The sequence below is a fragment of the Stegostoma tigrinum genome, chromosome 23 (assembly GCF_030684315.1).
Source record: "Stegostoma tigrinum isolate sSteTig4 chromosome 23, sSteTig4.hap1, whole genome shotgun sequence".
Classification (NCBI taxonomy): domain Eukaryota; kingdom Metazoa; phylum Chordata; class Chondrichthyes; order Orectolobiformes; family Stegostomatidae; genus Stegostoma; species Stegostoma tigrinum.
Genome location: NC_081376.1, coordinates 34,678,524 through 34,705,963, shown reverse-complemented (window position 1 = coordinate 34,705,963; position 27,440 = coordinate 34,678,524). Strand labels below are relative to the sequence as shown.

Below are 27,440 nucleotides of genomic sequence, written 5' to 3'. Positions count from 1 at the left end.
ACTGTTTACTTCCTCAGCTACTGAATGGTGAGGAATTAGGTAAATGGGCATGAAGTGAATTTCCCAGTATTGTGTGGGTATGTAGGGTGTCATCTGTTGATGTAGCTAATGTTGTCACTCTGGCAAGTCAACAGTGTCAAATGGACAACAATGTTTTAGGAAACACCAAACATTTTGTATAGTTAAAATTTCAGTTTCTAAGTCTGAACAAGCACAGTATTGTCATGTGATTTAATATTTTAAATTGTTAACAAGTATTAAGTTAATAGATATCATTGGAATATGTGGCCTGAAGAACATAAAGTCAGAAGATCCCAGAGATAAAGATTGTGGGTCTCAGAAGTATGATTTATGATCAAGACAAATTATGTCTGCTGACATGTTGTATACGATTTGTTAAGTTTCGTTATTTCTATAATTGCTGTGGGTTTACATTTCAATTTTGCATAAGTTGGTAAAATGAAATTAATTTAACCTTTCAATGATGTAAGCATTTGTCTAATGTTCAATAAACATGTGAGCATATGGTGTAAACATGTTACATTCCTCTTAAAATTGTGTGAATGAATTAGAAAACAGGATAGCAGTTTAAATTTTCCAGTCAACACTAGTAGTTTGACAACAAAGTGTGAAGCTGGATGAACACAGCAGGCCAAGCAGCATCTCAGGAGCACAAAAGCTTACGCCTCGGGCCGCCCAAGGCGTCAGCTTTTGTGCTCCTGAGATGCTGCTTGGCCTGCTGTGTTCATCCAGCTTCACACTTTGTTGTCTTGGATTCTCCAGCATCTGCAGTTCCCATTATCACTAGTAGTTTGACACCTAGCTAACTTTTGAAGCACAAACAACAAAGCACAATTTACATCTCGAATGGTGTATAGACACAATTTTATTTATTTGATACCTCCATGTATTAACTATTGATAATTGAACAAAATTTTAAGAAATGCTTCCTTGATCTGTAAATAAGTTTTTAAGATTTTGTTCCTTTTCTCAATTTGATTGCAACTACCCCATGACTAGCAAACTGATGGACAATTAACATTAATTGTTATTAGCAATCTCTTTCATTGTGACTAATTTGGTAGTTTGGTGATGCAAGGTAATGTGGTATGTAACTGAAGCATGTGCCTGTATTTAAGCTTCCCTCTCACAGTGTGCGTTCCTGATTGAAACTCGTGAGCACTGCTTGAACAATGTGTTCTAATTGGTATGCATTGTTAGCTACAATAATTGCCAAGTTCACCCACTTTATTTAGCATTTATTGCTTAGGAATTCAAGGAAATAACCACTGAGTGTCAAATTTAAGTATCATTTATTTTTTTAAAAGACCGGATGGCCCCAGTGGGATATGTTCTGTATTCAAATGTCCATTTAGTAGTGAATGTTTTGTTGCGTCAAGGTTAGCACCCATATCAGTGCTAAGAAGTGGAGTGCATTTCCAGTTTTAGTGATGTATGTTGGGGTTAAACTTACCTAAGTCAAGTATACTATAATCTATTGCAGAGATAAGTTTCCTGTAATTTACTCCCAGTAAATAGTCTGTGTTGTCACCATTAGTTGAAGATTTCAGTTGCCAGAATTGTTGGCTCCTTTAGCTTGTTAAATTTCTGACTGCCGGTTTTTTTGTAGAAAATTTCAATGTTCAGGTTCCTGCCCATTGGATGGATTGACATAGCTTTAGCATGTTCTCTATAGCTTATAGAGAAAACATTTTTCTTGCCGTCTGGCCTAGATTTAAATCCATGCCCTCTGGATAATGTCATTCCAGACTTCCCTCAGGTTAAATTTGTGGGTTATTAAAATTACATTACATGTACAGCCTTCCTTAAAAGACAAAATGAGATACAGTGTTACTTGCTTAAGTCAGGAATATAATGGCTACATTATGCGCGTTGAGATTTAAAAAAATTGAGCTGAACTGAAAGCTGTGCAGTTTTGTTGTCAACATTGCGGCATAAACTTTGCATTGGATTTTCTGAAGAAAGTTGTGTATTGGTTATGGCAAAAAAGATAAACTTCAAGTGGAAGTGGTGGTCTGTTTATTTTGTCACTGGACTAGTAATCCAGGAACCCAGGCTACTGTTCTGGCAAGTTTGGAAGTCACATGACACTGTTATAGTCCAAAAGGTTTATTTGAAATCTCAAACTTTAGAGCTCTGTTCCTTCATCAGGTGAAGTGACTTCAGAGCAGCACTCTGAAGCTTGTAATTTCAAATGAACCTAGTTTGTGCGACTTTTGACTTTGTCAATCCCAGTACAACACTGGCACCACCATGTAGTATGCTGGAGTCATGGATTCAAATCCTGCCATTGTTCATGGCAAAATTTGAATTCACTAACTGTCTGAAACTGAAAGTTTATCTAAGGGTGACCATGTAACGACTATCAATAGGCACAAAAACACACCTGATTTCACTAATGTCCTTTTTAGGGAAAGAAGTCAGCCACCCTTGCATGGTCTGGCCTACCTTTGACTCCAGACTCAGCAATGTGGTTGACTGCCAACGGCCTCCTGAACAGAACATTCAGTTCAATGGCAATTGCAGGTGGACAACAAAAGTTGGCCTTGCCAGGAATGCCCACATGCTGTGCAAACACGAAGAAAAACAAACTTTTTAATTTAAATTTTGAAAATCTTAACAGTATATTCTTGATCTTTTTTTGTTTTGCAATGTACAGATAAATTTCAAAAGTCTGATGGAACAAGATTGCATTACTACATTTCAAAATTGGTTGAACTGTTGTATGGAAAGATTGGCCTGGGGATTTTAATCTCAAAGTGCTTGGTTGTCACCAAATTTGCACCTTTCTGCATTTAAAAGAAAACTCCCTTAACATAGCAAATATTCAGCTTTATACAGGCTTCTGATCCTGAAAATCTGTAAATGAAGAAAAGTTGCTAACTGTTTCATGCTGGATTATAACCCTGTACATAGGTAAATCTCACTATTGCTGCAAGTGTTTTGAACAGAGGGGGGAAAAAAGCTTGCCTTCAGATATCTCCACATAGACACTAATCTTTTCATTCCCAAATCAAGCATTTCTGTCAACACAGTAGGACTGTTTTCACAATCATACTTTTATCTCTAATTTCTTGAAAGTGATCAGGGACTCAAACACTGGATATTACTTTCCTTTGTCCCAACCCAGGGCTCTAAGACTGATGATTGCTGTTACCAGTGATCAGCACAAACTGAGCTTTGACTCTGACACTTCCTTGGATTGTAAGTCCCTCAGCTGTCTACTGTATATTTATCCTTTACATTAATGAATAGTGTGAAGAGGTTTGAGACTTTAACATAATCTGCTTTTAAAAATACAAATAAATCAGGCAAGAAGGAGGCTTTGCTTAGGTGGAGCTAGATCGCAGTCACAGATGAAGTAATTCAATTCACAGCAAACTATTTGCCTGCCTTTTAATGTTTCACATCAGATATAGTGTGGAGATATGTAATGTCAACTACAAACTGGAAAGCTTTTTTTTAAATAAACAGCAAGTTGTTTCTCCCTTCCGTTCACTACCTTCCTCCATTCTTTCATGTACACCTTAATCACTGTCAGCGCTGTTATTTCTCTGTATCATCTTTTCATGAGACAAAGAGAAGGGCATTCAGTCATGCTGTGCCATTTGTTAAGGTCATGGCTGATCTTTTACTTCATGTTCATTTTCCCACCCTGACGTTTAGAAACGGTGAAGAATGGTCTAGGACTGAAACATCAGCCTTCCTGCTCCTCTGATACTGCTTGGCCTGCTGTGTTCATCTAGCTCTACACCTTGTTATCTCAGATTCTCCAGCATCTGCAGTTTCTGCTATGTCTAATTCATTAACCTTGTGTGACTTTAATCTTCTGAATTGGAGCAGCCAGATTGGCAACAGTAGCCAGGAGGAAGATTCCACGGTGTGTTCAGGGAAGTTTCCAGAACAATGTGCTGTGGGTCCATCTAGAGGATCAGGCTATTTTGAATCTGATCATTTGTATTGAGTCATGTTTAATAAATTATTTTGACTTCGTTTATTACCGTCATGTGTACCGAGCTACAGCAAAAAGTGTTGTCTTATGTGCTTTACAGGCAGATCACACTCTGTAAGTGCATCAGAGTTACAGAACAGAATGCAGGATACAGTTGCCATGAAGGTGCAGAGAGAGATCAATGTTAAGATTTAATAGGTCCATTCAGAAGTCTGATTACAATGAGGAAGAAGCTGTTTTTCAGTCTGTTCATACATGTATTCAAATCTTTATATCTTCTGCCCGACAGATGAGGGCTGAAGAGAGTAGCCACAGAGAAACAGAGAATGCACTGGTAATAATCTTCCTGGAAATCTGGTAAAGCCCCAGAGGAGTGGAAAATTGCCAATGTAACAGCTATATTCAAAAAGGGAAGGAGTTGGTTTTTGAAATGTCAGGGGACTATTGACTATTGATCTGTTAGCTTAATATCTATTATGTTATAACGGATGTAATAGAATATTTAGAAATACGTAACAACGTGATCAAATAGAATCAGAGTGGCTACATGAATGGGAAGTCATGATTGACAAATTTAGTAGAATTCCTGAGGAAGTAGCAAGCAGTGAATGGAAATTATTTGGATTTTCAAAAGGAATTTGGTAAGGTACCACACACTAAGCAACTTAAGAGCCCATGGTGTTGGCAGTAGTATATTAGCATGGATAGAAGATTGGCAAAGTGATAGAAGTTGGGATAAAGGTGTTATTTTCAGGATGGTAACCTAATAGACTGCCATAGGGATCGTGCTAGGGTCACAGTTCTTTACAATATATATTAGTGGCTTGGATGAGAAAATTGAATGTACTTTAGCCTTGTTTGTGGATGACACAAAAATAGGTGGGAAGGCATTGGGTGACGATGATGCGCAGAATCTGCAGAGATGTATAGACAAGTTACGCAATTGACCATGGGAAAATGTATGGTTATGCAGTTTGGCAGCAAGAATAGAGGAGCTGTACAGTATATAACTAGAAAGGTTCAGGAAGACTTGGGGTTCTTGTACATAAAAGCTAGCATACAAGTTTTGGTAATAGAAAATAAAATGTTGACCTTTATGTCAAAGGAAGTAGATGATTAAAAATTCGTAAGTTTTGTTGAAACTAAATGAGGCAGAAGTCAGACCACAGCTGTGAACAGTTTTGGGCCCCTAATCTAAGAAAAAAAATTCTGATATCGCAGGCAGTCTAGAGAAGCTTCATTATGCTGATTGTGGGTATGGAGGGGCTGTCTTACAAGAAGAGGCTGAGTAGATTGGGCCTGTAGTCAATGAACTTCAGAAGTTTGAGAAGTGACTTTATTGAAACATAAAAGATTCTTAGAGGACTTGACAGGTTAGATTTAAAAAAGGTTGTTTCCCAGGACCAGAAATCATAATCTCAGAATAAGAGATTGTAAATTTAAGTAAATTCTTCCCCAAGGGTAGTGAATTTGTGGAATTCTTTCTGCGACAGAGCTGTAAAATGTGGGACCTTAAATTTACTCAGGCCGAGGATAGAAAGATTTCTAAGCATCAGGGGAATTGAGAGTTTGAGGGAAAATGGAATTGAGGAATATCAGATCAGCCATGATCTTATTGAAAGGCAGAACATTTGATGGGATGGGTGTTTTGTTCTGTTCCAATGTCTTATGATCTGTTGTTTGATGTTAAAGATAAAAATGATGAGGTTCTGGTGGAAGGAATTTGCAGGGTGATGGGGAGATAAAGGTAGGCTAGTGGAACTGATTAGACAGCTCTTTCAAAAGTCAGTAGAAGCTGATGGGCTGAATGACCCTCCCTTTCTGTATGCAGTGTTCTATGATTTATGGAAGATTGCCATTGTCAAGCTGTGTTCCTTGCCTATGATGTTATGGAGAAATATATCAGAGTACAGTAGCTGGTCTTGAGCAGTCTCCAAGTTCCAGCTCTTGAGAGAATCACATTTCCATCTTATCTTTCCCTGTTGCCTTATAGCAATTGTTTGATATTGCCATTTTTTTCTGATAACAGCTGCCATTATGTACAATTGTGATTTCCTAACCACTGCTTCTTTGGTGTCAAATGATTAAACACATTTAAAAATCAAAATTTAAGATATAAAAGCAGAATTAAACCATTTAAAACTGAGTTAAGGAAGAATTTCTTCAGCCAGGGGGCAATTTTTGTAGAACTTATTGCCGTGGACACTGACGGGGCCAAGTCAATATTTAGCAGCCTTCTGTGTGACACCTTGTCAAAGGCCTTCTGAAAATCCAAATAGATTACATCAATGGCTCTCCTTTTTCAAACTTGCACATTACTTCCTCAAAGAATTCTAACAGATTTGTCAGGCATGATCGCCACTTGATGAAGCCGTGCTGTCTCCACTCTATTTTAATGTGTATTTTCAAGTACTCCACAACCTCATCCTTAACAATGGCCTCAAAAATTTTACCAATGACTTAGGTCTGGCTAACTGATCTATAATTTCCTGTCTTTTGCCTCCCTTAAACAGAGATATTACATTAGTCATTTTCCAGTCCTCTAGGTCCCTTCCTGACTCTAATGATTCCTGAAAGATCACCCACCAATGCCTCCAAAATCTCCTCAACTATCTCCTTTAGAACTCTGGGGTGTAGTCCATCTGATCCAGGTGATTTTATACACCTTCAGACCTTTCAGCTTCCCCAGCACCTTCTCCTTAGTGACAGCTGGTACACTCACCTCTGCCCCGGCTCACTTGGAGTCCTGATATGTCACTGGTGTCTTCCGTGTGAAAACAGACAATCCCTCCTCAATTTCTTTGTTTCCTGTTATTAATTCTCCACCCTTGTTTTCCAGTGGTCCCATGTGTGCTGTTGCCCCTCTCATCTTTTTAGATGTCTAAAAATCTCTTGCTATCCTCTATCTTAACCTCTTGCTTCACTTTCTCACCCCCTTTCGCTATTTCGGTTGTCCTTTGCAGGTTTTTAAAGGCTTCCCACTAATCTTCACTATCTTATAGGTTCTTCCTTTGCCTCCTTTGCTGTCCCTGACTTCCCTTGTCATCTATGGTCACCTCATCCTTCCCTGAGACAGTAGGAACTGCAGATGCTGGAGAATCTTGAGATAACAAGGTATAGAGCTGGAAGAATACAGCAGGCCGAGCAGGAAGGCTGACGTTTTGGGTCTAGACCCTTCAGAAAATTTTCTGAAGAAGTATCGAGGCCCGAAACATCAGCTTTCCTGCTTCTCTGCTGCTTGGCTTGCTGTGTTCATCCAACTCTACACCTTATCTCATCCTTCCCTTAGTATAATTTTTCTTCCCTGCTGTGGTCAGCTTCCATTCATCTCTGGCCAGCTCCTCCCTCAGCCATTGCAGTTGCCTTTACTCAATTGTAATACGGTTACATCTGATTCAATCTTCTCCCTCACAGACCTCAGGTGAATTCTATCATATTATGGTCACTGTCTGCTAGGTTCCTCCACCATCAGCTCCGTAATCAAATCTGCCTCATTACACATTGCTAAATCCAAAGTTGCCTGTTCCCCAATAAGCCTTACCACAAGATGCTCCAAAAAAACCCATTTCTTAGACATTCCATGAATTCCTTTTGTAACCGTCCACTACCAGCCTGATTTTTCTAGTCCATCTGCGTATTGAAGTCACCCATGATTATTGTAATAATGCCTTTCTTACGTGCCTTTTCTATTTCCTGATTTATTTTCTTCCCCACATCCTGACTGCTGCCAGGAGGCCTGTAAACAACTCCCACCAGGGTCTTTTTTATCTTGTACACGCCCTCAACTCTATCCACACCAATTCCGTGCTTTCCAATTCCATATCACTTCTTGCTATTGATTTAATTTTATTCCTTACTAACAAGGCAGCCCTGTCCCTTCTCTTCATCTGCCTGTCCTTTCAATGGAGTATGTAACCTTGGTTATTTAGTTCCTAGCCCTGATCCTCTTGCAGCCATGTTTCTGTGATACTCTCAATATTGTACCTGCCAATTTTAATCTGCACTACAAGCTTGCTACCTTGTTTCATATACTGTGTGCCTTTAGATTCCTGACCTTCTACATTTTCTCCATCCTGTCACTTGTTCTGAAAACTTAAACCTGTGCTGAGATACCCCCCCCCCCAACTTTTTGCCTAATTTTCTATGTAAAGGCGGCTCTGGTTAGCACTGTTGCCTCACAGCACTAGGGACCAGGTTCGATTCCACCCTCAGGCAGCTGTTTGTGTGGAATGTGCACATTCTCCCAGAGTCTGCCTGGGTTTCCTCTGGGTGCTCTGGGTTCCTCCCACAGTCCACAGCTATGCAGGTTAGGTGGATTGGCCATGGGAAATGCAGGGTTACAGAGATAAGGTAGGTCTAAGTGAGATACTCTTGGGAGGGTTGATGTGGACCCAATGGGCTGAATTTCCATCCTGTAGGGATTCTATAACTGAAACTACCCCCACCCCAAAAAAAACTATTCCATTTAAAACTCAATCCACAGCCCCACTCGATTCAAGGTGTACTCAGCAGGCTGTGTCTCACTCCAGATGAGATCTCTCCTGACTATGCAAAGTTTACTGATCCATAATTTGTACTGATTTCATAAGTAGATTTTGACAATTTTTGCATCTAGATTTTGTGCAAATTCAGTTCTTTTTGAAAGATCTGTGTTAGCTTTAGGAGGGTCCTCCAAGAAACTTGACGTATTATTTGATGTTACTTGACGAAAAGTCAGTGCTTATTTCTAGGTTATCACCGGTCGTAAAATGACCTTCTATATAAGCACCTTAATGTGACTCTGATTACTTACTTCTTTGCGATTATGCTGTTTTCCCAATTTCTACTTTTAGAGAAGAAACTGATTGCTGAGTCGTCTTTTTCCATATGTGAGCAGGGTCCTCCCAGGCAAGAATATGGACATTGTAAATGTTTCATAGCATTCCCTATTGTTGAGTTACACTTTTGTTCAATATTTTCTTTGATGTGCGGTAAGTTACATAGATTATGGTAATGTATATGCATTTCAGCTGCACCTTCTGTGCAGGGGTGGAGTTTCTCACTAGGTTTGACTCTTTAATACTCTTAAGTTTAATACTCTAAGATTGACCTTTTACAGTACTAATAACGTTGTTTGGCATGTTTGGAATTTAGCTGTTTCCCTTATTCTGTGCCTCTGCATTTCTTTAGGGTGATTCATTATAGAATGAGCAATTAATCATAGGATAACCAGAAATGGGGTAAAGTGTCCCTGGTTCGACAACATTATGCAGATAATTACTTTGAATTGCCTTTTGCCTACCATACAATATTTTCAAACTGAAAACCCTGGCCACTCTTGACTGTGTCAAGTGTTATCAACATGTACAACTAATAGGTAACACTTCTTAAAAAAAAATTGTTTGTATCATCCTATTATTGTATTCCACCATACTGCAACTAAGAATCAAAGCAGTTATGGAAGGAATATGTATTAAAAAACTGAGGTTGTGTGAACTTTGCTATCAATGTACTATATATTTCTGCAGTGAACTATGTGGAAGGCAAGTCATGAGCACAATCTGATGCTTTTTTGGGCAAAGCAAATTTGAAGTCAAATTTCTCCTTAGGATTTGTTAGTTTAGGGGAATGGGAATGTTTATATTATGGATAGAACAACTTATATGGAGAGATATTTATAGAGTAAGCCAGTTAAGTTGCAGTAGTTAAAGGCTTTTCAGTGTATAACTAGCCGTGTTTTCATCTTATTCTTGCAGAAATGAATAATGACCATAGTTGACAAAGTGACAGAGGCCTCGAACACTGCAGCTTGCAAGAATCAGACCTGCAGCTCTGTGGCACCTTTCTCTGGAATTGTTATAGAGAAGAACATGGAGTCAGGGGCAGCAAGTTGGGGCGCAACATCCCCGATTACAGAGGTACCAAAGAACAAAATCTTAGGACCTATGCCTGGAGCTGCTTTGTTCACAAATGCACTACAAGAGAAACCAAAGCAACTAGTACAAAAAGATCAAAGTAAGTTTGATGGATGCAACTTTGTGTTGAATGAATTATCACTGCGTTCTTGGATATGTCCTTGATATGACCTGCTGTGACCTCTCAGGCTGCAGAATTTCATCCATATATCCTTCAGTTCTGTGCTTCTGATTCCAAGTATATGACTTAAATTTCATTCAAGATTTTACAGTTCTCCGTTATGTTTCTTTCCCCCTGTTGGCCTTCTCTCTGACCTTTGCCTGACAACAATCACTTAGTCTCAAATTTATAGACCAAGTTTACAGATATTGTGATTTTGTGATGAGCTTTTTCAGGTGCTTTCAATGTGCTTCATCATTCCTGACGCTTATGCTGCTGCTTGATTTTTCACAACATCTATTGCTGCACTGTCTGCCTACCTTAATTTAGGTACTTCATCAAAATATTCTTAACAAAAACCAAGTTTACTGAAAAAAAACTCTACTTAGAAATCATAATGAACAAAAGTTAGATAGGACTTGCATTAATTGGCAGCACTGTGGGTTTATGATGAGCGATACAGACTTGGGAAAGGACAGGTTTGGGGAGCACAATTGTCCAGTTTGTGTACTAAGCCACTGTTTCCAATTGTCATCTCAATTCTGTTTCTTCCTACTAGTTTTCCATCTATAGAAATTTTTCGATAAACGTTCAGTGCCTGCTCCTGGGATCTTATTCATTTTTACTAGTGACTGTGCCTCCGTAATGTTCAGATACTGTACATGTACATTTATTATTTAAACAGTTGGTTTTGGCCTTCTTTGTGCTGCTCATCAAATACAATTATCTGTATTAAATCCCTTGCAGCATCAGTTTAATGATTCCAGATTTATTAAAATGGTATGAATCTCCCTTATAATCACAAGTAGATTGTATAATATGAGAAATTTTGTCTTCATGTTTTTGAATGTCTTGAAGACTCCAGAATTGTATGTCTATAGTATACTGGAAATAATTTTTCTTGCCTACAGCTGGGCAACACCCAGGCTTGGGCTGACGAGTAACATTGCTTGGCACTTGGCTGGCACCAATCATTCTTTTTAATAAAAGTGAATTCAAACACCTCCCTCATAATACAGTCATATTACCTTTGTCAAAATTCCCATCACAGCAACCTAGGAGTCGTTATTGACAAGAAGGTTAACTAGATAAGTCACATTATTACTGTGGCTGCACCGGCAGGTCATTGGTTGGGAATTCTGCAATAGTGAGCTGATTACTTGGTCTGTACAGCACAAAAACATGCCACTAGTTGCAGTTGTTTTATGTTCCACAAAAGTCTTCTGCCACCCATTTTCATCTCATCCTTTCAGCACATTGTTCGTTTCATCCTCACGTAGATTGTATATTGACGTAATCACATGAATGAATATTTAAGATAAAAAGTCTTGTTTGCTTCACCCCTGGCGTGTAGCCAGATGAATGCAAGTGTCAGTTATGCACAGCAAGATCCCAATATCTGGTGATGAGTAGTTGGTCTGTTTAAGGTGCAAGATTGCTTAAATCTCTATTCTTTATCTTCATTGTGTACGTTCCTCTAAATCAGAAACCGGTCCTCCACTAAGCGTTATACTTGAAAGATGGTATCTTTCAGCATTGCAGCACTCTGTTTAAAGCGCTGAGCTGTCAACTTAGATTAGTTGTGTTTTTTTTTTCAAAGCAAAATCTTCTCCAGAATACAAGCGTTGTTACTGGGCAAGACATTGTTAAAATTAGGAGAAACCAATTGCAATGAATGCTGTTAGGTCCTGAATGTGGCTAGCAGCAAAATCCAATCATTGTGGCTCCTTGTGAATGTACTCATGTCTCAGCTGGTCAGTTGACCTCGAGAAACCTTTTCCACACTCGGATCAGGTGAACCGTCTCTCCCCAGTGTGAATTATTGGTGTATATTAAGATCATTGTGTTTTTAACCTGCGCTCAATGCAAGAATGGTACCAGCTAAACCAAAGCGATAATTGAATAGCTTAAACCTCAACTGTTCTCTTAAATCTTCTAATTGTCCTAAACTGGATTTTGCATGATTCCTCATTGCGTTTTTTGGTCCTTTCTTGTTTATTAAATTTTTTTTGTTTAATTGTGTATTAATATTTCAGTTTTTCTGTTTAATTTTAATGACTATTGTTATCTCTGAATCTTGCTGTGTTTCGAGTCATACTTGCTTTGCGCGTTCCTTCAACTAATCAAATCAAATTTATTTTCTTTTGGATTTATTGCTAAGTTGTCAGTTTCTCAACTCCAAAAGAATTGTGTTTTGTTGTATTGTTGTACTGCTTAGTCTTTTTGCTAAATGAGTGGGGAATTCAATGCTGTTTGCACAAGCTGTTAAGTCAATGTTTTTCACAGTGCATCATTGCAGCTTATAAAGAAAGAAGAAGACATTATATTAGAGATAATGGGAACTGCAGATGCTGGAGATTCCAAGATAATAAAATGTGAGGCTGGATGAACACAGCAGGCCAAGCAGCATCTCAGGAGCACAAAAGCTGACGTTTCGGGCCTAGACCCTTCATCAGAGAGGGGGATGGGGGGAGGGAACTGGAATAAATAGGGAGAGAGGGGGAGGCGGACCGAAGATGGAGAGTAAAGAAGATAGGTGGAGAGGGTGTAGGTGGGGAGGTAGTGAGGGGATAGGTCAGTCCAGGGAAGACGGACAGGTAAAGGAGGTGGGATGAGGTTAGTAGGTAGCTGGGGGTGCGGCTTGGGGTGGGAGGAAGGGATGGGTGAGAGGAAGAACCGGTTAGGGAGGCAGAGACAGGTTGGACTGGTTTTGGGATGCAGTGGGTGGGGGGGAAGAGCTGGGCTGGTTGTGTGGTGCAGTGGGGGGAGGGGATGAACTGGGCTGGTTTAGGGATGCAGTGGGGGAAGGGGAGATTTTGAAACTGGTGAAGTCCACATTGATACCATATGGCTGCAGGGTTCCCAGGCGGAATATGAGTTGCTGTTCCTGCAACCTTCGGGTGGCATCATTGTGGCAGTGCAGGAGGCCCATGATGGACATGTCATCAAGAGAATGGGAGGGGGAGTGGAAATGGTTTGCGACTGGGAGGTGCAGTTGTTTGTTGCGAACTGAGCGGAGGTGTTCTGCAAAGCGGTCCCCAAGCCTCCGCTTGGTTTCCCCAATGTAGAGGAAGCCGCACCGGGTACAGTGGATGCAGTATACCACATTGGCAGATGTGCAGGTGAACCTCTGCTTAATGTGGAATGTCATCTTGGGGCCTGGGATGGGGGTGAGGGAGGAGGTGTGGGGACAAGTGTAGCATTTCCTGCGGTTGCAGGGGAAGGTGCCGGGTGTGGTGGGGTTGGACGGCAGTGTGGAGCGAACAAGGGAGTCACGGAGAGAGTGGTCTCTCCGGAAAGCAGACAGGGGAGGGGATGGAAAAATGTCTTGGGTGGTGGGGTCGGATTGTAAATGGCGGAAGTGTCGGAGGATAATGCGTTGTATCCGGAGGTTGGTAGGGTGGTGTGTGAGAACGAGGGGGATCCTCTTGGGGCGGTTGTGGCGGGGGCGGGGTGTGAGGGATGTGTCGCGGGAAATGCGGGAGACGCGGTCAAGGGCGTTCTCAATCACCGTGGGGGGGAAAGTTGCGGTCCTTAAAGAACTTGGACATCTGGGATGTGCGGGAGTGGAATGTCTTATCGTGGGAGCAGATGCGGCGGAGGCGGAGGAATTGGGAATAGGGGATGGAATTTTTGCAGGAGGGTGGGTGGGAGGAGGTGTATTCTCCTCCATCTCAGGCAACCAGCTTGGAACTGATGTCCATTTCAAGCCCACCGACTCCCACAGCTACCTAGAATACACCTCCTCCCACCCACCCTCCTGCAAAAATTCCATCCCCTATTCCCAATTCCTCCGCCTCCGCCGCATCTGCTCCCACGATAAGACATTCCACTCCCGCACATCCCAGATGTCCAAGTTCTTTAAGGACCGCAACTTTCCCCCCACGGTGATTGAGAACGCCCTTGACCGCGTCTCCCGCATTTCCCGCGACACATCCCTCACACCCCGCCCCCGCCACAACCGCCCCAAGAGGATCCCCCTCGTTCTCACACACCACCCTACCAACCTCCGGATACAACGCATTATCCTCCGACACTTCCGCCATTTACAATCCGACCCCACCACCCAAGACATTTTTCCATCCCCACCCCTGTCTGCTTTCCGGAGAGACCACTCTCTCCGTGACTCCCTTGTTCGCTCCACACTGCCGTCCAACCCCACCACACCCGGCACCTTCCCCTGCAACCGCAGGAAATGCTACACTTGTCCCCACACCACCTCCCTCACCCCCATCCCAGGCCCCAAGATGACATTCCACATTAAGCAGAGGTTCACCTGCACATCTGCCAATGTGGTATACTGCATCCACTGTACCCGGTGCGGCTTCCTCTACATTGGGGAAACCAAGCGGAGGCTTGGGGACCGCTTTGCAGAACACCTCCGCTCAGTTCGCAACAAACAACTGCACCTCCCAGTCGCAAACCATTTCCACTCCCCCTCCCATTCTCTTGATGACATGTCCATCATGGGCCTCCTGCACTGCCACAATGATGCCACCCGAAGGTTGCAGGAACAGCAACTCATATTCCGCCTGGGAACCCTGCAGCCATATGGTATCAATGTGGACTTCACCAGTTTCAAAATCTCCCCTTCCCCCACTGCATCCCTAAACCAGCCCAGTTCATCCCCTCCCCCCACTGCACCACACAACCAGCCCAGCTCTTCCCCCCCACCCACTGCATCCCAAAACCAGTCCAACCTGTCTCTGCCTCCCTAACCGGTTCTTCCTCTCACCCATCCCTTCCTCCCACCCCAAGCCGCACCCCCAGCTACCTACTAACCTCATCCCACCTCCTTGACCTGTCCGTCTTCCCTGGACTGACCTATCCCCTCCCTACCTCCCCACCTACACCCTCTCCACCTATCTTCTTTACTCTCCATCTTCGGTCCGCCTCCCCCTCTCTCCCTATTTATTCCAGTTCCCTCCCCCCATCCCCCTCTCTGATGAAGGGTCTAGGCCCGAAACGTCAGCTTTTGTGCTCCTGAGATGCTGCTTGGCCTGCTGTGTTCATCCAGCCTCACATTTTATTATCTAAGACATTATATTATACTTGTTTGCACATGCATAAAAATCAAACTGAATAAATAGTTGATCTCATTCGTAAAAGTTAATTTAGTATTGTTGAGGCCAGTTTTTGTACCATTCATCAGACATGGTTTAACTAGCAGACTGCATGCAATTTTAGAATATTTCAATCTTGTGGAATATTAAACTCCAGTGAATGAACTGCAGTACTTCTTGCAAAATCTGTTGGAGCTCTAAGCAGGCTGTATGTTGACTTTTACAATTTACTATACTTGTACTATTTGATAATTTCAAAATTATTCAGTGTAAACAACAGCAAAGTAGGAATTTACTGCTTCAGAAATGACCCGATAATTTGCTTGGTGACCATGAATAAAAAGTGAATATCTGACAAAAGCTAGAAGACCATGTGGTGTAGGAGCAGGAGTCGGCCATTCAGTGAGATCATGGCTGATATGTTAATCCTCAACTCCACTTTTCTTGTTTCCCTTACCCATTCAAAATTCATCTGTCTCAGCCTTGATGGCGCTTAACAATGCAGCTTCTGCATTCATCAGTATTTGACAGATTCACTACTGTCAGACAAAATTCCTCCTCATTTCTGTCCTAAATGTGTGAGCCCTTATTCTGAGATTATGCCCCCTGGCCCTAGTCCCTCCCATGGGGAGCCAGCAACCTTTGTACATCTACCTTGACAAATCCCCTAATCATATGTGTGTTTCAATAAGGTTGCCTCATTCTATACTCCCGAGTACAAGACAATCTACTCAGCCTTACCCTCTATTTGGTATCTGCTGAGTGAACCTTAGAATGATGGAATTGTACAGTACAGCAGAGATCATTTGGTCCATCAAGTCTGTACCGACAAAAGTATACAATTATCCACACTAGTCCCACTTTCCCATTATAGGCCCACAGCCTTGAATGTTGTGATACTTCAAATGCTCATCTAAGTACCTATTAGAGGTTGTTAGGTTACCACCCTCAACCATACTCCCAGGCAGTACCTTCTAGTCACCTATCACTCTGGATGAAAGCATTTTTCCTCAAATCCCCTCTCTGCCTTTCACTTTAAGGTTATGATCCCCTGTTATTAACCTTTTGACTCAAGGGAACCACTGCTTTCTGTTCACTGTCCTTTGAACTAAAGTTATTTTGTTCCATTTGCCTTCCCTATTGCCAGCTGAACTTGGATATTAGCTTTTTGTGATTCATGGCCAAGGACACCCAAATCCCTCTTATGTAGCTTTCTGCAGTCATTCTCCACTTAAGTAGTCTTCAGCTCATTCTCATTGCTAAACTGCATAATACCACATTTTCCCATATATTCCATCTGTCAAGTTTTTGCCCACTTGCTTAACCTGTCTCTATCCCTCTGTAGACTCTTTGTGTCATCCGTACCACTTGTCTTGCCACCTATTTGTGTTATCCACAGATTTGACTATATGTTCACTCTCCTGATCCAGGTCATTCATATATATTGTAAATAATTGTGGCTCCAGCACTGATCCCTGTGACACTCTGCTAGTTACAGCTTGCCATCGTGACATGTCCTCTTTGCCAACTCTATCTTCTGTTAGTTAGTCAATCCTCTATCGATGCTAATATGTTATCTCTTATTGGCTCTTACCTTGTTAAGTAACCTAATGTGTGGTACCTTGATAAATGCCTCCTGAAAATCAAAATATATAGCATCCACTACTTCCTGTTTGTCTATCCTGCTTGCTACTTCCTCAAAGAATTCTAGTAAATTTGTTGGTCATCGCTTCCCCTTCGTAAAGCAATGTTGGCTCTCCTTGATAATATTATGTATTTCTAAATGCTTTGCTATTACATATTTTATAAGATGGTAACATTTTCTCAATAACATTACAATAACTGGCCTATAGTTACTTTTTTTGTCGTCTCCCCTTTTTAAATACACTGAATCAACTGCCATACCTTACACAAATAAACAGCATTAAAGTATGTTTTTGGTTGCTGTGTAGTGACATTGTATTAAAGACACTGGACCAGTAATCTAGAACCCTGAACTGATTTTTCTTTGGCAATCCGAAAATAGCAAATTGTGAAATTTGATTTCAATCAAATTGTAATGTAAAGCTATTGTCATTTGTTGGAAAAACCTCTTCTGGTTCACCTGGATAAGCGCAACTCCAACGTCCATACTAAGTTCAGTGCCTTCTATAACAAAGCACCTGCTTGGCACCTTATCTACTAACTTCAACATTCATTTCCTTTACTAGTAGTGCAGATGGCAATGTTGTGTGCCATCTTTAAGATTCACTACAATAACACGGTAATTCCAAATGGAGGAGCTCTATCGTCTAGAAGGACAAGGCAGCAGATGCAAGGGAGTACCACCACTGCAAGTTCACTTCCAAGTTACTTGATTGACTTGAACCCTATCATCATTCCTTCACTACAATGTGAAAATCCCGCAACCCCTTTCCTGACAGTACTGTAGGCATACCTGTTCTCGAACGACTGGTGGGTTCAAGATGATAATTGGGGATATGCAGTAAATGTTGGGCTAGCCAGTGACGTTTGAGTTGCTTGGAGGGAAACTAGCAGGTGATGATGTACCCTCGTAGCTGTTGCCTTTCCACTTCAGACGAAAGTGGTTGTGGGTTCTGAGGAAGGATCATCGAACCCGAAATGTTAACTTGTGTTTTCTCCTCCACAGATGCTGCCAGACCTGCTGAGCTTTTCCAGCAACTTTGTTTTTGAAAGTGGTTGTGGGTTTGGAAGGTGCTGTCTAAGGATCTTGGATGAATTTCCTGTTGTAGATTACACACACTGCTGCTACTTGGATTCAGTGGTGGAGTGCGTGGATGTTATGTATGTTCTACCAATCAAGTGGGGAGCATTCCATCACATGCTTGACTTGTGCCTTGCAAATGGTGAACAGGCTTTGTGGAGTCAGGAAATGAGTTACTTGCAGTATTTTTAGCCTTTGACCTGCTTTTGTAGTCACTGTATTTAAATGACAATTCCATTTAAATTTCTGGTCAGTAGTAACCCTCATATTTGATAATAGGAAATTGTGATGGTAACACCATTGAATGTCAAGGGATGGTAGATTATCTCTTCATCCAGATGGTCATTGCCTCGTATTTGTGTAGCGCAAAAGTTGCTTGCCAATTGCCACTTGTCAGCCCAAGTCTGAATATTGTCCAGGGCCGGTTGCATTTGAACATGAACAGCTTTAGTATCTGAGCAGTTGCAAAGAGTGCTGAACATTGTGCAGTCATTGGCGAAAAACCCCGTTTCTGACCTTATAATGTAGGGAAGGTCATTGATGAAGAAGCTGAAGATGGTTGGACTATGACCTGGTGTCTTATGACTTCTGACTAAGCAGCTCCTGTAGAGATGAAGCTAAGATGTCCTGGAGCTGAGGTGACTGACTCTAACAATCTCAACCGTCTTCCTATGTGCCAGGTATGATTCTAACCAGCGGAGGATGACCCCAGATTCCATTAATTCCAATTTTGGTAGGGCTTCTCAATGCTACTCTCAGTCAAATGTGGCCTTGATGTCAAGAGCTGTCTCACCTCGCCTCACCAATGGAATTCAGCTCTTTTGAACCAAGATTGTAAAGAGTCAGAAACAAGGTGTCCTTGGCGGAACCCAAACTGAGTGCTTGAGTGTATTATTGCTAAGCAGGTGCTGCTTGATAGCACTGTTAATGACACCTTCCATCACTTTACTGATCTATAGTAGAAGGATGGGTGGCAATTGGTTGGGTTGGATTTGACCTGCTTTTTATGTACAGGTCATAGCTGGACAATTTTCCACATTTTTCAGGTAGTTGCCAATGTTGTAGATGTGCTGGAATAGCTTGACTTGAAGCTCTGGAGCACAAGCCTGCATACTATTGCTGGAATTTTGTCAGGGCCCATACTGTTTGCGGTATCCAGGGCGTCCAACCATTTCTTGATATCATGTGGAATGAATTGCATTGGCTGAAGACTGGTATCTGTGATGGATCGTCCACTCAGCACTTCTGGCTGAAGATTGTTTCAAATGCTTCAGCCTTATCTTTGCCACTGATACAGTGGGTTCTTCTATCATTTGAGGATGAAGATGTTTGTGGAGCTCCTCAGTGACTTGTTAAGTTGCCCACCACCATTCATGGCTAGATATGGCAGATCTTACAGAGCTTGGATTTTATCCCTGCAGCCTTCTGGCCTCAATATCGATTCAATAATTTTAGGGCCTAAACTCTCCCATGTCCTGGCCCTCTACCTCACACATCAGGCCTTGTTATCCTATAGTTTGCCACTACACACTTACCTATTGTATGTCACTAACGGTCTCCATTAACAGCTATTCACCCTCTTAGCCAGATCATTATCCATTCCTTTGACTGTTCAGCTAGTGTTCTCTCTTGGGCTGTATCCCCACTATCATTCACACCTGATCCCCTCCCCTATCCTATCTTCTGCATATAAACCAACACCTTTCTAGCTACAGAGATAGCAAGAACTGCAGAGGCTAGAGTCAGAGATAACACAGTGTGGTGCTGGAGGAACACAGCAGGCCAGGCAGCGTCAGAGGAACAGGGAAGTTGACGTTCAGAAATGGTCCTTCAGAAGAGTCCCGATCTGAAACGTCAACTTTCCTGCTTCTCCGATGCTACCTGGCCTGCTGTTACCTCCACCTTTCTAGCTACCGTCAGTTCTGAGGAAAGGCTGTCTGACCCAAAAAGTTAACTTTGATTTCTCTTTACAGATGATGCCACATCTGCTGAGCTTTATAGCGACTTCTGTCTTTGTTTCTGCTTGACAGCATCTGCAGTTCTACAATTTTGCCCTCCCTCGACCTCTTCATCTCCAACTGCCGTCGAGACATTAACCGCCTCAACCTCTCCACCCCTCTCACCCACTCCAACCTCTCCCCCGCAGAACGGGCAGCCCTCCGCTCCCACCCCAACCTCACCATCAAACCCGCAGACAAGGGTGGCGCAGTGGTAGTATGGCGCACTGACCTCTACATCGCCGAGGCCAGACGCCAACTCTCCGACACCACCTCCTACCGCCTCCTCGATCATGACCCCAGACCCGAGCACCAAACCATCATCTCCAACACCATTCACGACCTCATCACCTCAGGGGACCTCCCACCCACAGCCTCCAACCTCATTGTTCCCCAACCCCGCACGGCCCGTTTCTATCTCCTTCCCAAAATCCACAAACCTGCCTGCCCTGGTCGACCCATCGTCTCAGCCTGCTCCTGCCCCACCGAACTCATCTCCACCTATCTGGACTCCATTTTCTCCCCTTTGGTCCAGGAACTCCCCACCTACATCCGTGACACCACCCACGCCCTCCACCTCCTCCATGATTTCCAATTCCCTGGCCCCCAACACCTCATATTCACCATGGACGTCCAGTCCCTGTACACCTGCATTCCGCATGGAGATGGCCTCAAGGCCCTCCGCTTCTTCCTGTCCCGCAGGCCCGACCAGTCCCCCTCCACCGACACTCTCATCCGCCTAGCTGAACTCGTCCTCACACTCAACAACTTCTCTTCTGACTCCTCCCACTTTCTACAGACTAAGGGGGTGGCCATGGGCACCCGCATGGGCCCCAGCTATGCCTGCCTCTTTGTAGGTTACGTGGAACAGTCCCTCTTCCGCACCTACACAGGCCCCAAACCCCACCTCTTCCTCCGGTACATTGATGACTGTATCGGCGCCGCCTCTTGCTCCCCAGAGGAGCTCGAACAGTTCATCCACTTCACCAACACCTTCCACCCCAACCTTCAGTTCACCTGGGCCATCTCCAGCACATCCCTCACCTTCCTGGACCTCTCAGTCTCTATCTCAGGCAACCAGCTTGTAACTGATGTCCATTTCAAGCCCACCGACTCACACAGCTACCTAGAATACACCTCCTCTCACCCACCCTCCTGCAAAAATTCCATCCCCTATTCCCAATTCCTCCGCCGCATCTGCTCCCACGATAAGACATTCCACTCCCGCACATCCCAGATGTCCAAGTTCTTTAAGGACCGCAACTTTCCCCCCACAGTGATTGAGAACGCCCTTGACCGCGTCTCCCGTATTTCCCGCAACACATCCCTCACACCCCGCCCCCGCCACAACCGCCCTAAGAGGATCCCCCTCGTTCTCACACACCACCCTACTACCAACCTCCGGATACAATGCATCATCCTCCGACACTTCCGCCATTTACAATCCGACCCCACCACCCAAGACATTTTTCCATCCCCTCCCCTGTCTGCTTTCCGGAGAGACCACTCTCTCCGTGACTCCCTTGTTCGCTCCACACTGCCCTCCAACCCCACCACACCCGGCACCTTCCCCTGCAACCGCAGGAAATGCTACACTTGTCCCCACACCTCCTCCCTCACCCCTATCGCAGGCCCCAAGATGACATTCCACATTAAGCAGAGGTTCACCTGCACATCTGCCAATGTGGTATACTGCATCCATTGTACCCGGTGCGGCTTCCTCTACATTGGGGAAACAAAGCGGAGGCTTGGAGACCGCTTTGCAGAACACCTCCGCTCAGTTCGCAACAAACAACTGCACCTCCCAGTCGCAAAGCATTTCCACTCCCCCTCCCATTCTCTAGATGACATGCCCATCATGGGCCTCCTGCACTGCCACAATGATGCCACCCGAAGGTTGCAGGAGCAGCAACTCATATTCCGCCTGGGAACCCTGCAGCCATATGGTATCAATGTGGACTTCACCAGTTTCAAAATCTCCCCTTCCCCTACTGCATCCCTAAACCAGCCTAGTTCGTCCCCTCCCCCCACCACACCACACAACCAGCCCAGCTCTTCTCCCCCCCCACCCACTGCATCCCAAAACCAGTCCAACCTGTCTCTGCCTCCCTAACCGGTTCTTCCTCTCACCCATCCCTTCCTCCCACACCAAGCCGCACCCCCAGCTACCTACTAACCTCATCCCACCTCCTTGACCTGTCCGTCTTCCCTGGACTGACCTATCCCCTCCCTACCTCCCCACCTATACTCTCTCCACCTATCTTCTTTACTCTCCATCTTCGGTCCACTTCCCCCCCTTTCTCCCTATTTATTCCAGCTCCCTCTCCCCATCCCCCTCTCTGATGTAGGGTCTAGGCCCGAAACGTCAGCTTTTGTGCTCCTGAGATGCTGCTTGGCCTGCTGTGTTCATCCAGCCTCTCATTTTATTATCTGCAGTTCTTTTGGGTTTTTTCCTTGAGTCTTATCTGTAGACTGGGCTCACTTAGCTCAGTCTGTCACTTACTGCTTATGTTGTTTAGCATGCACGTTCTGTTTACTAGCTTCACCAGGTTGACCACGCATTTTATTATTTTTCTTTTCAGCATGTCTGGTGCTGCACCTAGGCATGCCCTCCTGCACTCTCCATTAAACCAGGGCTTATGCTGTGGCTGGAAGGTAATGGTTGAGCAGGGGATATGCTGGGCCATGAAGTGCAGATTGCGCTGGACTACAATTTTGCTGTTGTTCATGGCCACAGCACCTCATGGATGAATTGCTAGATCTGTTTGTCTGTCCCATTTAGTACAGTGATAGTACCTAACAATATGATGGAGGGTATTCTCATTGAGAAGGTGGGACTTCAACTCCACAAGGACTGTGCGGTGGTCACTCTTACCAATACTGGCACGGACAGATGTATTTGCACAGGCATATTGGTGAGGAAGGTTTAAGTATGTTTCTCCCTCTTGTTGATTCCTTCACCGCCTGCAGAAGTCCAACAGCCGTGTCCTTTACAACTCGATCAGCTCAATCAGTACTTCTGCTCCTGAGCCACTCTTGGTGGTGGACATTGGATGTTCTCATAAAGAATGCATTTTGCACTCAGTACTTCCTCCAAGTGTTGCTCAACATGGAAGTCTACTGATTCATCAGCTAAGGGAAGATGGTGCATGGTAATCAGTAGGTTTCCGTGCCCATGTTTAACCTGATGCCATGAGATTTCATGTGGACCTGACTCAATATTGAGAGCTGCCAGGCCAATTCCTCTTAACTATGCCGCCACCACTCCTAGGTAAGGAAATGCCATTTTTCTGCCTATTGCATTATTTTATACCATTTTATAAAAGTAATTACCACGGCTCATATTGGGGTGCTCTCACTGCCAGTGCAGAGACTATAATGACACAATTAGCAGCAGTGATATAGCAGTAATATTGTGTATCAAAGAATTTGGAGCAATAAAATGAGTGTTTTCCAAATATTTTAAATGAATTCCAGTCCTAGGATTATGATTTGCTCACTGTTCCACTCCAAATACTTGGCAGCTCTGCTTCTAACCCCTCACTGCCTCCTTCTCACTTAACTCCTTGCTGCCTTACTGCTCACCATCCCCAGAAGCAAGATGACAAATGGAGAGAGGCAGTGGGGGAATTGGGAGCGGAGTGACCTGGGTGAGGGGGGGTTGCAAATGAAATGACAATGGGGTTAGGCTGCCAAATGAAGGGGCAGCGGTTGCCAAAAGATGTGTTGAATGAGGTAGGTAGCCAAGCAGCATGGAAAGTGGGAGGGCTGAGCACAGAGACTATCCAGCAGAGCAGTGCTGGTGAGAGTTCCTCTGGTATCAATAGAATTTCAAACGTGCATGTAGATGGAGTCAGCTCCTGCTTCTGTCTCTTGGCAACTATTGATAAGATCAGCAGTATCAACCTCCTTTGCCAGCGTGATGTCAGGAGATACTCTGTTTTGTCAGTGTTGTATACAATAACACTTTGTAATGTGAATAGTTTCCTCTGATGTGCTGTTTAATTGTAAAGTTTTTAACATTTGTTTTCCTACATTACTTCTGATATATAAAATTATTTTTAATTTCAGATGTACTTGGCAGTGGTGATGGAATAGCGCCTCCACAGAAAATACTGTTTCCTGCAGAAAAAATCTCTTTGAAATGGCAACAGATGCACAAAATAGGAGCTGGCCTCCAAAATCTAGGCAACACCTGCTTCCTAAACTCTGCACTGCAGTGTTTGACTTATACGCCACCACTTGCAAATTACATGCTTTCCCGGGAACATTCTAGAACATGTATGTATATACAATCTTTCTTTGTTGAGTTTGATTGCTGCTTCATCTTTTGTCTCCCCACATCTTATGTCCACTGCATACCAGTTCCCAGAGTTGCTGAATGATGTGAATCATCCTTTGAATCCTGAGTTTTCATTTCCTTAATTTGTCTTTTTTTAATTCATGTATTGAGGGCCTCGCTGGCCAGACCAACATTTGCTGCCCATCCCAGAGGGCAGTTAAGAGTCAACCACATTGTTGTGGGTCTGCAGTCACATATAGGCCAGACCAGGTAAGGATTAGCAGTTTCTTTCCCTAAGGGACATTAGTGAACCAGATGGGTTTTTCTGACAATCGACAATGTTTTCATGGTCATCATCGGGCTCTTAATTCATCTGCTTTGGCAGGATTTGAACCCAGATCCCCAGAACATTTCCTGGGTCTCTGGATTAACAATCCCACTAAATAACATACCACTAGGCCGTTCCCTCCCCTTGAGTCATGTCTGGTGGTCTGCTAGCATGACTGACATCAGAATATCATTGTATGGATGTCATATGAATAAATCCCTGACTAAGTTAGGAAATATTGAAGAAACATTTACAGTTACAAATGTAAAATTTGTGCTATACCGAAAAATAATCCAAGTTCGGGCAAGTGAAGGAAAATGGAATGTTTGCCTTTGTTTCAAAGAGATTAATCTGAAAATAGGAAAACCATGTTAAAACTATACAAAGCACTAGTCAGTTCGCACCTGGAGTTCTGTGAACATCTTTAGACCCCATATCTAAAGAATGATGTGTTGTAATTGGACATAGCTCAGAGAAGGTTCACTGGGATAATCTAGATATAGAGAAATTTCTTACGAGCAGAGGCTGAGTAGTTTGGGTTCGTCCTTACTGGAGTTTAGAAGAATGAGGGGAGACCTTAGAGAACTATGTCAGATTCTTAAGAGCTTGACAGGGTGGATACAATGAGATTATGTCCCATTTGCTGAAACATTTAGTATCGTAGAATCTCCACAGTGCTGAAAAAGCCATTTAGCCTATCAAGTCTGCACTGACCCTCCAAAGAGCAACTGCGCCCCCCCCCCCCCCAACACACACATACACACATACACACACACACACACACACACACACACACACACACAGCATCCCTTCCAGACTCACATCCCTATCCTATCCCTGTAACCCCATATTTCCCATGATTAATCATCCCTAAACACTACGGACAATTTAACATGACAAGTTCACCTAACCTGCACATGTTTGGACTGTAGGAAGAAACTGGAGCACCTGGCATAAACCCACGCAGACACAGGGAAAATGTGCAAACCGCACACAGGCACCTAAGGTTGGAATCGCCCCTGGGTCAGTGGCCAACCACTGAACTACCATGCCATTTGGCAAATTCAAGGCTGAGATATAGATTTTTTAATTGTTAAGGGGAAGCACAGGTTTATGGGGATAAATCAGGAAAATGGAGTTTCAGGCTATCAGATCAATCATAATCTCAATGAATGGCAGGATGGGCTGAGTGACCTACTTTTGCTCTTGCATTTTATTGTCTGTCTATCCATAAAGAGCTATTTTGTAGAACGGAGGCATTTTGGGCAGCATTCTTCTCTGCCCATCATCTAGAAGAATGACTGGGAACAGGTGAAAGTTGCACATAGTGGATGGAAATATTGGCAGGATCTTACTGCTCATTGGTCAAGCTGGTGTAGTTCTAATAGGTCAGTACGTTAAGATTCTTGCTGCTGGTTGGTTTGTCTGTGTAGATTGATGTGTGTGTTGAGTAAGGGTGGTCAGGTGTCACAGACAAGACTGCTGATTTTGTTCTTGATGCGGAATTGGTCGATTTCACAGTTCCATACTTGCTCAGATCAACAGTGGTGAGTCAATATTTATTTTGGCACTCAAATCCTTGAAGTGGGACTTAAACCTGGAACTTCAACTTGGGTAAGAGCACCACATAGACCACACTAACCCTACATGAAAACATGATTTGCTTAAAAACAGGTGTTGCAGACTTTTAACTCTGTGTGGTGAGGATTGAGGACCCAAATGTAGATCACTAAGAGCTAATATAATGGGCATCACAAATGGTCATGAGACAGAATACATGCAGCAAAACTTTGGCAAAGTTGGAGTTTGCAAAAGGTTGGAGAGGAAAGCCAGAGATTAATTGAATCTGGAAGTGGCAGACAAGGTTGGCAATGTTATAGAAATGGAAATGAGTGGATATGGATTGTAGTTCAACTTGAAGCTGAACAGAATGTGACGGTTATAGACAGGCTGGTTTAACTCAAATGTGTGGTGGGTTAATTGGAATCCAGAGATTCTTACAAGGCCAGTTGTTAGCAAAGCAACCTCTCAGTTCAGAGATGATCAAAATACATGATGTTGATATAGGTTGTGCAGGTGTAAAGCTAGCTGTCACTGTTGTCAGTTTGAAAGCTCCCCCCCATGTCTGTAGTTCATGGTACTGTGAGGCTGCATGCAAATGAAGAATGAGCAAACGTTAAGTTCTCAGGTCCCTTTGAAGAGGACTGCAAGGGTGAAAAAGGCAGTTCTTTAATGCATTGCTTAGACAGGTAATGGTGGAACTTCTAAAGAGCAGATCTAAACAGTAGAACAAGGAGAGGAGTTGAAGGAACGTGACATAGTCAACGGCAGCAAATTTAATGGAATTGAAGAGACAAAGAAGATCACAGAATAATAGAAGGGATTTAAGTTTGGAACATTTGCCACCTTTTTTGTGTTGAGGATGTCAGGATGATTGTGGGAGACTTGGACACTTCCAATTACGTCAGAGCAAAAAAATTTGAATGAAAGGTGTTAATTGATAAAGGTCATCCGTATAACTGTACACTTGTACAAAATTATTCTGCTACTTTATTGCTGTGAAGCAGCAATCGTCTTATTCATTTTAAGCAAATAAGAATTACTATCTCTTTTTGCAGGTAATGAACAAGGGTTCTGTATGATGTGTATGATGCAGAATCATATTACCCAGGTCTTTTCCAGTTCTGGAAATGTCATCAAGCCTGTGTCTGTCATTAACGACCTCCGACGTAAGATTTATTTACTTGCAATAACACCAATAAGCAGTCAAAATCAGTGTTTTGCAACCTCCATTATCTCTTTCACAGTGTGGTGACACAAAATGTTGAAAATTGGTTGATGACATTGTGCCAAAATTTTGATAGTACAAGTATGAGACAAGAATAGTCCTAATGAAGGATTGAATGATAATCCAATGCAATTAACATAAATGAAATGTGCAGTAATATTAAATTACTGAGGAAGAAATTGGTCCTAATGAGCTGTGCGGTAATGTTTTACAGAATTTGGCTGTTAAAT

General features: G+C 43.2%; 1 protein-coding gene across 4 annotated transcripts in view; it reads left to right on the top strand.

Moving 5' to 3' along the window:
- The window catches only part of usp42 (ubiquitin specific peptidase 42), a 95,814-nt gene that overhangs the window by 11,137 nt on the left and 57,237 nt on the right, over positions 1-27,440 (top strand). For 3 of the 4 annotated variants that reach the window (XM_048552055.2, XM_048552056.2, XM_048552057.2), the window contains 3 exons: positions 9,709-9,967; positions 23,884-24,093; positions 27,041-27,151. In XM_048552055.2, coding sequence (XP_048408012.2) covers positions 9,718-9,967; positions 23,884-24,093; positions 27,041-27,151 — 571 coding nt within the window. In that variant the 5' untranslated portion in view covers positions 9,709-9,717. Of the gene's footprint in view, positions 1-9,708; positions 9,968-23,883; positions 24,094-27,040; positions 27,152-27,440 lie in introns of those variants that run through there. The other variant, XM_048552058.2, reaches the window with a different exon arrangement.